A 12,921-nucleotide genomic window follows, 5' to 3' on the forward strand; every position below is an offset into this window, starting at 1 on the left:
ACACTTTGAAACGGTCCCTTGTTAGTAATGCCTAGCAATGCCCAGTAATTCCGCAAATCTGTACACCACAATATCCTCAGCGGTTTCCCCCTCGGTTTAGATTGTATATTTCAACGGTTTAGCAGCGCCAAGTTTTTTTAATAAACAATGATATCATGAATCAGGATCGATATGTATCCCACAATTAACTTAGAAGAGGCGATCTTTTAATAAAATATTTATTTGTATTAAGTTTATTTCCATGAAATTTTTATGGAATAAGTATTAAAAATTGGTCTCATTCTTTATTTCTTCCGATAAAATTTTATGCTCGATTGTTTGGCTATAATATATTAATATAAAAAATAATAAAGTACCTAAGTTTGTATAAATATGTATTCAGTTTGTTGGCGCCATTTGATGATATCATTACTTTTGTAGAGAAGATACTTTTGTAGAGAAGATAAAAATGTGTTTTTCCTAATAAAATATAATATCCAAATAATTTAATTATACATATAATGCTTGTTATTGCTACTGTAAACATGCAATAGTCTTTAAATAGCGCGCGGATCCTTTCGTCGCCGCCATCTTTCCAGCATCTGCGGGCGCTGCGGCCACTAGGCACCGCATTGGTCGCTTGAGTTGAAATGGTTCATTTCCATTTCCTACTACTTACTGCCTTAGTCCCAGTCTACAATAGATGATTTAAGCCCTAAGCCTTAAGAAATTGACCAATCACGGTCAAGTATGAAAAGAATGCGCGACTGTGATTAGTCAATTTCTTAAGGCTTAAGGCTTAAATCTCTATTGTAGACTGGGACTTACTGCCAGCCAATCAGAGAAGATGTGTGACACAAGACGCGTAAAATGTATTTGTCTTGACCGACTTCATCTAACTTGTGCCGACGTATATACAAGAGTGTAGTTATTATTAATAATCAAAAATATAAGGTGGATAACGAATATTATGTGAATGGGGTGGATGGTCTCAGTGGCTTCGAAGAAGTCGAAGACGAGTATGATAGACAAGAGATTATTCGTCAAAAAGAATTTGTTGCTTTCGTGAAAGCTAACCCACAACTGTTGGATAAACGACATAAAGGATATTGTACCAAAAATAAAGAACTAACATGGACAGCTGTAGCTGAAATGCTTAGAAATATATTTGGTAATAATATTATATTTGCGTTGTATATGTGACATGTTATATGAATTTAGTGAGAAGTGAGGTTATGGTACTAGGTAATATTAATAGGTTGAAATGCTGAAAAAGAATTTTACAAAATACGGCATAAGTATGGAAAAGAGCGACGTAAAGTAATTATGGGCTTGAAAGGAAAATCTGGATAAAGTATGCAACCCACATACGTTTCTACATGGGAATTATATGAGATATGTGATAGTTTCCTTCGCACAGTTATCATACCTCGAAAGTATGTTGATTATTTATTTCGATTATGATGTTCAAAACAATATTATATATATTATAAATTAAATTATTATTTAACTTTACTTTTTACTTTAATTATACTTAAATAGTACTTTAATTATTATTTACAGGACCAGCAGTAATTATGTAGAGAATGCATCTTCATTAAAATCAAATGAGAGTCCTTCACCCGCAGAATTTCAAGTACCACAAACTGTGAAGCCACCCATACGTCAGCATTATATTACAAAGGCTGCAGAGACTTCTAATACTCATGCGACATCAGATTTGTATACATCATTATCCAGTATGTATTACATTATGTACACAGTGTCATAAATGCCTTTATATCTAAAGATAGCCACTAGAGTCAGATATCCAATAGGAAATATTATATAAATAAAATAATAAATTTATTTTATTAAAATAAAGTTTCTTTAAATATCGCACTCTAACAGCTATCTTCAGATGCAGACATTTGTAACGACATGTGTATATATAACAATGAATCTCTTCATTTTCAGGAGATGATACAACATATGATTCCGTTATCTCACAATATTCATAGATACCATCTCAATTTCCAAAACAACAACAAGTACAAGCACAGTTCCAAACACAATCTCCATTTATTGTTCAAATGGGAACACCAAAAGAGGAAATAAGACAGCAGGTTTTACGGACAATGAGCCAAAAAACAGCAAAGATAATTCCTTCATCTGATACCTTTAATAAGAGGAAAGAAAAGCAGATAATGAGCTCGCACAAGCATATATTAAGCAGTCTGAAGGACTGAACAATCTAGCTGTATAGGTGTCACAAACATTGCTTGCTAAAAATAATTCAGAATCTACCCATACAGCACCAAAGCTTTCAGAAACATTTCAGAAAACATTACTGCAATGTTACAATGTTTCTGAAATGTTTCTGAAAGCTTTGGTGCTGTATGGGTAGTCTTACAACATACTTAGATCCCATCATAGGAGCACTTCAGTTGACACTGACAAAAGTAAAAGATGCAGACAAGTTTCAATGCATGTTGAATGTACTGCAATACATCAACGAAAATTATGTGAAGAACAATAAGTGATAATAGCACACTGGAGCTATTAATATCTCATTAATATTCATTTATTTTTACTAATATATTATGTTTAATAATTACACAAGTTTATTTTTGTTGATTTGAAAATATTTTTATTTTAAAATTGGGAAGTGAGAATGATATCTTTTGTTTTGCAGCTTTTTATTTTTATAAGTATTTGTATGCTTATACTCTTTGTTAACTGTAATGTTCTTGGTAAAAGACTGTAAAGAGCAAACTAAATGTTATTTGTTGTAAAAGACTATAAAGTGAAAGATTTATGGTGCTAAAGATATAAAAGACAAGGAAATATATTTTAATAAAATACTACCAAGTCTACAAATTTCTTAAATCTTTATATTTATATTTACAGTTAAATTAACATCATTTAGTCATCATTATCATTAATATTATTCAATCATCATCGTTATTCAGTTCAGTAGGTAGATTGATGTGTGTAGCTTCAAGTGAAGCTTCATGTTGCCAGAGTGCCTGAGATTGTCCAATATCAGATACAAAATAATCCCGTAAGTAATCTCTCAAACCTATAGTAACAGCTTTAGCTCGATTTGGCTCCTAATCTACTTATATCCTTAAAGTAAGCTGAGTGTTGCTGTCTCCAACGTCCTTCCATCACATATTATAATGTTCTCGGTCAAAATAATTCAGAGGACAGTAGCGTCTTTCATGCATAAGTAATTTTTCTTTACCAATCATTATAAAGTTGTGGAGACATACGAGTGTTTTTATTAATACTTCATAATTATCCACGGACATAAGAAGAGCTTTTTGTAAAATCTGCCAAGATTGACTTTGTTCTCTCTATTTTTAATAAATATCACCCACGTTTGAGATTTACTCATGAAACCGAAACACACAATTCCATCCCGTTTCTTGACGTGACACTTATCAAAGACGACAACAATAAAATATTGACTAAATGGTATCAAAAATCTACTTTCTCTGGACAATACGTTAACTATTACTCGAGCTACCCCCTTAAATATAAAATTAACACTATTATTAGCTTAGTTGACCACGCAATTTTACTTTCTGACAAAAATACTGGAAACAAAATATAGATCTTGTTAAAAAAATCTTAATCAATAACTCCTTTTCTAACAAATTTATTAGCAAACACATAAATACCAGACTGAACGAACTGAAAAGACGGGACACCACACATACTGACTGCACGCCCACTAATAATAAAAAAATGTTTGACCCTAAAACAAGCATCCTCCCCTATATTAAAGGATTGACTGACAAAATTAGCACGAATTTGAAAAAACAGGTCTAAACACCATTTACACTGTCCCCAAAAAATTAGACAAAATTATTAAAAGAGGCAAAGATCAGATAAATTGGGACAAAAACTGAAGTCATCTATCGTATTAACTGCAACAACTGTGAAGCCTCTTACATCGGGCAAACCAAACGACACCTTCTGACTAGAATCAAAGAACATAAAAATGACATGAGAAAAGACGAAAGTTGCTACTCCGTAGTCAGCAAACACCGTGCATCACATGATCACGAGTTCAATTGGTCGGAACCAAAAATTTTACATTGCGAGCGCTTTAGAAGAAAAAGAGAAATCGCCGAAATGTTCTTTATTAAGAAGACCGATAACACACTTAATTTACAAACAGACACCGAAAACCTAAATGTAATACTCGTACATATATGACTGTGTAATCAAAACAGTTTAGTTCACATCACCTTGTACTGTTCTTAAGACATGACTAGCAAATTAGTTCGAGCCCAGCCACCATAGTGCTCACAAGTATACATATATTTTATAACTGGACTCTGTCATATTCGACGACGATTACAGACTCAGGTGCGTTGCTGAACTGTTAACTATTTAACTAAATCCTATTTATTTATTTATTTATTAACCTACATTGTATTTAGTAACCTACATTGTTCATAATTGCGTTGATGTTGTTGATTTGCAGTATCACTCGAAAAGGACCCAAAAGAATAGGGTCGAAACGTTGTGTAATAAACTAATTAAGCAAACAGCCAGTTGGGTTGACTATAAGATTCCCGTCTCAATCTTAAAAATTATGCTTACTTAAATAAAATGTCTGTTTTCTATTTCTTAACATTTCTATGTAGGTGATGTTTACAACAAACTTGCAGGAACAGAAAACGATGAATCTGAAACTGAAGAAAGAGAAATGCTCGAATTTAAGGAAACGCCTTTCACTAAGGATAATATGTCTTCTAGTTTGAAACTTGAACAACGACTCAGAAGATTAGAGAAGTTATTAAACAAATCGGAAAAGTTTAGGATAACGTTAAAAAGAAATCTGATTGCGGCCAATAAAAGGATTAAAAAATTACAAGACGAAATACGTTCAGATAAATTAAAGGAAAGTTTATCTCGCATTTTAAATGAAGATCAAATAAAATTATTAACTCAAGAATATAAACAAATGCCTCATTGGTGTAACCAAACTTTAATGAATGCTTATAAATTAAGATTCGCATGTGGCACAGCAGGTTATGAAGAAATTTTAAAACAAAAACTTCCTTTCCCTTGTATTAGAACACTGACGAAAAAACTAGAAAATTTAAAATTTAATAGTGGTACAGTTATTACAGAAATATTCGACTATTTAAAAATTAAAATTGCTCACTTTGAAAAAGATTTATATAAAGATTGTATGATAGTTCTCGATGAGATGAGTATTTCTCCAGGAAGGTTTTATGATATATCAACGAATATGTTCGTTAGTAATGTAACTTTAGTCGGGCATGATTATACTGCAACAGCAACTCACGCATTAGTTATAATGTTAGCTGGGCTCGGTGCGAGAGTAGTAGTAAGGTAAGCCAGTAGTAAGGTATGATTTTACTGGCGATTCTGTAAAAGGTGGAAATTTGAAACCTGTGCTTGATGAAATAATTACAAAAGCCGAAGGAATTCGATTACGCATTCATGCAATCACCTCAGACATGGGCCCTGCTAACCAAGCAATGTGGAGAGCATACCGTATCAGTGCTTCACGACATTCAGAAATAAATAATTGATGTACGCATCCATTCGATAAGAAAAGAAAATTGTATTTATATGCGGATTCTCCACATGCTTTTAAAAATATCAAAGCGGGATTTTTAAATAACAAAATTATTACTGTTCCTGAAAAGTTTTGTAAAAAATATTCTTTACCTTCAAATGTAGCTAATTGCGAACATTTAAAAGACGTACTTAATGAAGACAAAAGTATCGACTTAAAGTTAGCGCCCAAGCTACGCGATGAATATTTAGATTCTAGTAATCACTTCCAAAAAATGCGAGTTAGCAATGCAATCAGAATTTTCAGCGAAGAAATAGGTTCAGCATTACAATACTTAGCAAATGACACTTCCGGTGATGAGAGATTAACAACTGGGTGGTTTGTGAATTTTATGGCACGATGTCATGTTTCATATCATGAGCAGTAGGGACATTGGAATATTTTTAAGTCATGAAAGGCCTGAAAAGTATAATGAAGCAATTCAATTCCTTCAATAGGCAATTGAGTTTTTCACATGTATAAAAGTAGGCAATGACGGTAGATGGAAACCGTTCCAAACTGCATTAATAATATCTACAAAAACGGTTATTGAATTATTACAATATTTATTAGATTGTAACTTTACCTTCTTTTTGCCGTCACGATTAACACAAGACTGTTTAGAAAATGTATTTTCAAAAATTAGATTAAAAAATGTTACTCCAAACACTCTACAATTTAAAAATAACTTAAAACTTGTAACAATTTCACAATTCATGAAAACGATTTGTAAAAGTAATTATGACGAAGACGATCGTCAATTCTTATCGGAGTTTTTAGATATTCTATTGAAAACTCGTTTTGCTGACTCGCATTTTTTAACAAGTGATACTAATAATGGTAAGCCACTTATATCTACTCAACGTATTTATATAAATAAGACTGAATTAAATGTTTTATATCACATAGCTGGTTATATCATGGCAAATATTCATAAAAATCAAAAGGTTTGCGATGTTTGCATAAATGCTACCAGATCGAATACAATAATTTGTCACTCATTTAATTTATTAACCAGAATCAAAACCAGTAAACGATAGAACATTTAAATTTTTTATACAAGTGGAAAGAATTTTCCGAATGTTCTATGAGCAAGTGTACTTGCAACAAATTATTTTGAAAAAATGTTTTGTTACGAAATACGAAGAAATTGCATTTTCATTACCTGAATGATACAATATAAAAAAAATTATTCTTCGGTATCATGCATTTAGATTAAAAATTCGTTCAACAAAATTAAAACCAAATAAGTGTACAACTTACGCGAGCAAAAGTGTAGTAATGCATAAATATATTTATAAAATAAAACGTTTTATACTTTGCTTTTATTTTATTAGAAATACATATATTATGAATAAAGAAATACTTTTTGTCTTTTGTTAATACTTATATTCATGTCCTTTTTAATGTATGTTTTCAAAATGTGTATGCATTATAAATTATTTATATTGCACCACATCTGTTTAAAAAAGTAGGAAATAAATTAACATGAATTTATTTAATTTCAGGTGCAATTGTCTGCTGCTAACATACGCCCAGCATTAAAACATAAATTTTAAATATAAATAATTTGATATTGTGACAATTATGCATAATAAAGTTTTAAAAGATTTTTTAAATACATTATACACATTAATTTTACAGTTTGATATTTTTTTAAACAATTTTTTATACACATACACAATCTGCACATTTTTGTGATGTATATATTTTTTTAAAGATCAATTTTTTCAATATGTTTTTATTATCAATATGTATTTTTTATTATTAATATATACACATACAATATATACATACAGTATACATACATATAAAACCTAATAAACAAATTATATTTCTACATATTTTTATATTTTTATTTTCCTTCCTCCTATATCTCATACTATTGTAGCTTTGTTAAAAATATGATTATAATAAAAAAATGAATACATACTATATACATTAAAAGTTTTATTCATAAAAACAGCTGATTAATTTTAGTGACTAAATAACCAAAGCAATGTATAAGAATAGTCAATGGCGTGAGTATATTGCTCAAAACCCTGAAAAACTCAAATCAAGAAGTTGTATACAATATATATACAGGGTGTCAGACTCGTTTGTAGCCAACCTAAAAATTACGATAGATTGGGTTAAACTGAGAAGAAAAGTCATGTACCGTTGTGCAAAATTAGCAATAGTTATCGCGTAATTGATAAAAATGTCTGGTCGAATGAACGCACAAGGAGCGGAAGACCGGACCCGGCAGGCATGAAAAATGGTTTATTTGTTTATATCTCCTAGGACCAGAGATGGGCGAATTTGTAATTGGCCATTACCGAATTATAAATGCTCAAAATAATGAATAATTAAATGGGATTTAATTACTCATTACTTTCAGCATTTGTATTTAAGTTCCATTCAATTACTAATTACTTTGAGCATTTGTAATTGGTGCTCAAAGTAATTAAATTACATCACGTAACTTAATTACATTCATGTAATTAAATTACATTCGTGTATTTCTTGTTCGAATTGAGTTAACAACAAAAAGAACGTAAAAGTGTACTTACTGCAAGACAACTTGTTCTGTTCACGTCGAGCAAAGGTTAATTTTTGGTCTTAAGATTGTTCGCGAGTTGCGAGGTGCCTTCGCAATACTCAAACATTGCCCGATAGAATGATGGAAATTCGGCTCCATCATTCGAATATATTAATAATATATTATGTCTATTCGTATATTCGTGAATAATGTGGAGGGAAAATTCATCGATTAAATACAAGAACAGACATATTGAATGTTCAACGAATGTTTATGAATCACAAATCACGAATCGCGAATTACGAAATTTACGAATCGCGCATAGTCTCGCGCCAGACGCGCGCGCGAGATATTGTATAAATATTGTACAAAAATATTGAAAAATGACCGAGCGCTTAATTCTGACGTACATATACGAGCGAACCAGAAGAATCGCCAAACGTGATTATACATATATTGATGAGATATGTATCTGATCGAAACGTAGAAATCCAAAGGTCGGGAAATGTGCTTGTTACATATCATTTTGATGTCATGTATGTCAGCTTTTGGCCAATAATAAATAAAATTTTAATGAGATACTTTTGTGAGCTTGAAAATTACTACCTCATAAAAACATAGTTTTGTACCTTATAAAAACTTGAATTTATTCTGCAATATTTAGCACCAATACTTAAACAATGTATATAATTGCCACATTTATATGTCTCTGCTTTTTGACTTGCATTAATGCTAATATGTTCTGGAGAAATTATTATATAGAATAGCCGTATACTGTTTATTTGCGGAAAGGAATCTACTACATATAGGAAACAGTCGTACCTCCTTATGACGAATTCAGATATAATATATTCGAATGATGGAGCCGAATTTCCATCATTCTATCGCGCAATGTTTGAATATTGCGAAGGCACCTCGCAACTCGCGAACAATCTTAAGACCAAAAATGAACTTTTGCTCGACGTGAACAGAACCAGTTGTCTTGCAGTAAGTACACTTTCACGTTCTTTTTGTTGTTAACTTGATTCGAACAAGAAATACACGAATGTAATTTAATTACACGAATCTGATTAAATTACGTGATGTTATTTAATTACTTTGAGAATCAATTACTTTGGGCATCAATTACAAATGCTCAAAGTAATTAGTAATGGAATGGAACTTAAATACAAATGCTGAAAGTAATGGGTAATTAAATGGATTTCAATTACAAGTAGTAAAAGTAATTTGTAATTAAATGTGTAATTTGAAGACAAAAGTAATTACTGCCGCCCATCTCTGCCTAGGACGCAGTAGCGAGAGGTGGAGTCACGTCACTTGTCACTCAATGCGTTGCTCGGTCGGCTTCGGCGGTAGAAGAGTACAGACGAACACATGTAGTCTCCTCTTTCTTTTCCGCGCTATAATGGAATGTAGCCAACACGCGTTACATGCGTTTCAGCTAACAATTTTCGATGTAGCGGCTAGCGGCTTGGCTTGTCTATGTATCATCTCGCGTCCTTTCTGTTTTATGCATGAGACTAAAGTAATAGAAAAAATAAAAAAAGAATGATAAGTGTCCACTCTTGGCCAACGTGTACGTCTTTTTGTAAAAACTTATCTGTTAATAATTTTAATAACTAAAATAATTGATTAAAAAGATGATTTACGATAATTTTAGCAATAGTAGTCATTTGTATTAAAAATATATTAATTTGTATTAATTTTAAACACGATTCTGCCGATAGAAACGACTACATTACTCTTGAGCTGAATACAGTTGGGGATTGTTTTAAAGAGATAACAGGAATATTTCAAGTTGTCTTTAATGGTACAAATTAGTACAAATTTAGGACTAACTATTTCTGCTTTGTTTTATTTTTTTTTATTATTCTTATGTGGTCCTGCTAGCTTAATATATAGCTAGCAGCGCCACGAGTTTTTCTTAAATGGTACGGTGTAATTAAAGTAAAATTATTTTTGGTGGTACAAATCAGTACAAAATAAGTACCTATTAAAAATCCAATAGATCGCATTCGATTTTGCTGATTTGGTCCTGCCAATTTGAGAGAGCTTAATGCGTTACTGGAAACTGTAGAACTTTTGTCAGAAATATTTTTCAATACCAATATCAATATCAATAAAAATCATTGATGTTGTTAATTACTTCTGGCGACTTTTAAGAATATTCTTACTAGTTGAAATATTTTTGTTTGCCGTTCTCGGTTTCTAAGATATTTAGCTGGCACGGGCGGTCTAATACATTCTGTATAACATTAACGTTATTCAAAAGTTTACATTTTGTCAAAAATAAAAGAAGGATTAAGGCCAATATTTATATTTTGTATTTTTATAAAATTGGTATGGCTCAAATGTATTAAGTACAAATTGGAAGAATAAAGGACTACGAGCCGTGACAGGGTGTTACTGTCTAAATATTTTTTTCTAAATTTATTGCAAAAAAATGTCACCTCGGCCAGGGTTTGAACCTGTACCTCCCTCTCCCTAGACCCTGGCGGTGGTGATATGATATATTTGTTCGCAAAAAAATTTGTATTTTAATTAATTTTAATGCCAATCATCCATAATACTTACAACGATATTGAAGTATTTATTATGCGTTGCAAGTTGAATGCTAATCATTGCTGTGGCAATTATGTTAATATTATTCACGAAACATGTACGAAAAATCTCTCTTAGAGAGTCCGTCTTCCTTTAAATTTTGTTTTTTAAATTGTTTGCTGTTCAGGTGCAATTAGGATCTTATTCTACTCGCCAATGTGTGACTATTACGCTTCATGTCATGTTCTATTCTAGAAAATTATTTATATTAAAATTTTACTAAAGAAAGAAATCATGAAGTCATCAAAACGTAACAGTATTTTTACTTAATTTTCATATGCTTTACTCATCAACAATAATAACAAATTAAAATATAATGAAATTAATATTGACAGTATTAATTTGCCTGTATGTGGCAGTAGTGGTCACAATCCTTATTAAATGGAAATGTTATTCTTCTGTAAAATGCGAGAATCTTCGTGCATAGCAATACATTATAGGCATATGCTTTGTTTTCTATACTTACCAAGTTCATTACATTAAGTATAGATAAATGGTTATCATCTATAATATCTTGTAGACGAGTGAGGTTTCTCCGAACGTCGTATCCAAATATTCCTGGTAGTAATAATTCATTCATTAACCGCATTTCTTGAATTAAATATTCTTTCGAGACATCGGCTGGTATATTTCTGAGAAAAATGCAATTGACATAGTAAAGAGAACAGATGGTGTGGCAGTTGTGACAGCCATTCACAACCAGAACTGTCACATTACTGATAACTTAAAGTATTGATTAATTTTTAGAAGTTGGTTAGCAACAGAAATTTCACTAATTTATTCGCTAAGAAGAAATTAATTGGAAGAAAAGCTCGTATTTAAAATTAATTGAAGACTGATATGACTTAATTGAAGATAGGATATAAGGATGTTAATCATCGGTAGAAATTCAGGAAAAGCAACCAGAATTTCCAGATATAAGACGTCAAAGAAATCGTAACCACTAATTCGAAGAAAAGTCTGCCTTTGCTCATAACAGCAAAGGTTTTCACCCTTCGTTGACCACCGCGACCAAAGAAACTCTCTTTCAAGAGAAACTCTTCTGGAGAAGCAGCAGTTGGCACTGGATGCCAGGAGCAAGGCGCTGGCCGCCAAACTGATAGCGCTCAGTTGCTCCAAGGCGCTAGTCGCGAAATATCTGGCGCTCAGCCGCCTCAAGGCGCAAACCCACAAAATAAAAGCGCTCGGCCGCTCATAGGCACTAGTTGCCGAAAAGAAGACACCCAGTGCCATCTGACATCAGCAGCTCATCTTTGGAAGAAGAACGACCTAGAACTCCAGAGCTTCTTGAAGAAATCCAGACCTTCCTGCAGCCTCTCAGGATATTCTCACCGATTCCGCCTTCGCTAAAGAAGAGGAAACGAAGAAATCTATTGAAGGATGTTCATACACTAACGGACTTCAAAGGAATAGATGCAGCAACCCAGACCAAACATCGTGGCGGACAATATATTAAAAAATTTATAACTTCGAAAAATGTAAAAAAAATTAATGTAAAAAATAAATAAAAAATAAAAAATAAACCTCTAACAAGTAAACCTACCTTTGCGTGACTCACCGATTTCATTGAAACTTTGTATACTTATAGAGTAGGCAAAAATAATAGATACGTATTTTTTTTATCGGCAATGGTCAACATTAAAGGGGTGAAATCGACCCACAAAGTTGGGGGTATTAGGGAGTCGTTATGGTGTTTTGCATAGAAACAGTGCACCGATCAACATCAAACCAATTGCAAAATGTTTCTTAAGTTAAATAGTGAAATTTACATAATCGACTTCCCATACATCATTGTTGCGAAGGGTAAAACACCCCCCAAAAGATCAATTTTTATAGTTTTTAAATGTAACAAAAGAAATTATTAACCGATTTTAATGAAACAAAAACCAAATTAAAGAGCGTAAAAAAATAAAAGTTACGTGTTTTTGCTTTTTTCAAAAAAATCAAAATGAAAGGTTGAATCATCCCTTAAAGGAAAATTGTCTTTTTTTGTATCGAAATAATTTCATTCGCAATTTTAAAATGTTTTTATATTAAATAATGAAGTTTACATGTCCGACTTTTCACGCACCCTTGTTGCGAGGGGGTAAACCACCCTTCCCACAATAAATAACTGTAACGAGTAGGTGACGATAGTCTATTCACATTTTTATCTATAGTTTCTCTCTCTCTCTCTCTATATACAGGGTGGGCCATTTTAATTTATACAGTCGATTTTTTAAAAAACTAAAAGAAA

At 31.9% G+C, this 12,921-nt stretch overlaps 2 protein-coding genes across 3 annotated transcripts in view; one reads left to right on the plus strand and one right to left on the minus strand.

The window, feature by feature from the left end:
• Window positions 1-4,246: 4,246 nt before the first annotated feature.
• LOC105557743 lies at window positions 4,247-5,585 on the plus strand. Its single transcript, XM_012005061.1, has 2 exons — window positions 4,247-4,338; window positions 4,644-5,585. Exon 2 carries the CDS (start codon window positions 4,682-4,684, stop codon window positions 5,336-5,338), a length of 657 nt encoding a protein of 218 aa, XP_011860451.1. The 5' UTR covers window positions 4,247-4,338; window positions 4,644-4,681; the 3' UTR covers window positions 5,339-5,585.
• A 5,401-nt stretch (window positions 5,586-10,986) lies between these two features.
• Window positions 10,987-12,921, minus strand: part of LOC105557744 (sodium channel protein Nach-like) — a 40,937-nt gene continuing 39,002 nt past the window's right edge. Inside the window, exons 3-4 of one of the 2 annotated variants that reach the window (XM_012005063.1) lie at window positions 11,152-11,317; window positions 10,987-11,083 (exon numbers count right to left, since the gene is read on the minus strand). In XM_012005063.1, coding sequence (XP_011860453.1) covers window positions 11,063-11,083; window positions 11,152-11,317 — 187 coding nt within the window. In that variant the 3' untranslated portion in view covers window positions 10,987-11,062. Of the gene's footprint in view, window positions 11,318-12,921 lie in introns of both variants that reach the window. The other variant, XM_012005062.1, reaches the window with a different exon arrangement.

Source organism: Vollenhovia emeryi, unplaced genomic scaffold (genome assembly GCF_000949405.1).
Source record: "Vollenhovia emeryi isolate VEMERY1.0 unplaced genomic scaffold, V.emery_V1.0 DF939425.1, whole genome shotgun sequence".
Lineage (NCBI taxonomy): Eukaryota > Metazoa > Arthropoda > Insecta > Hymenoptera > Formicidae > Vollenhovia > Vollenhovia emeryi.

Excerpts from the sequence above, each read along its gene's own strand:
- LOC105557743 (XM_012005061.1), top strand. The coding sequence starts at position 4,682 with ATGCTCGAATTTAAGGAAACGCCTTTCACTAAGGATAATATGTCTTCT.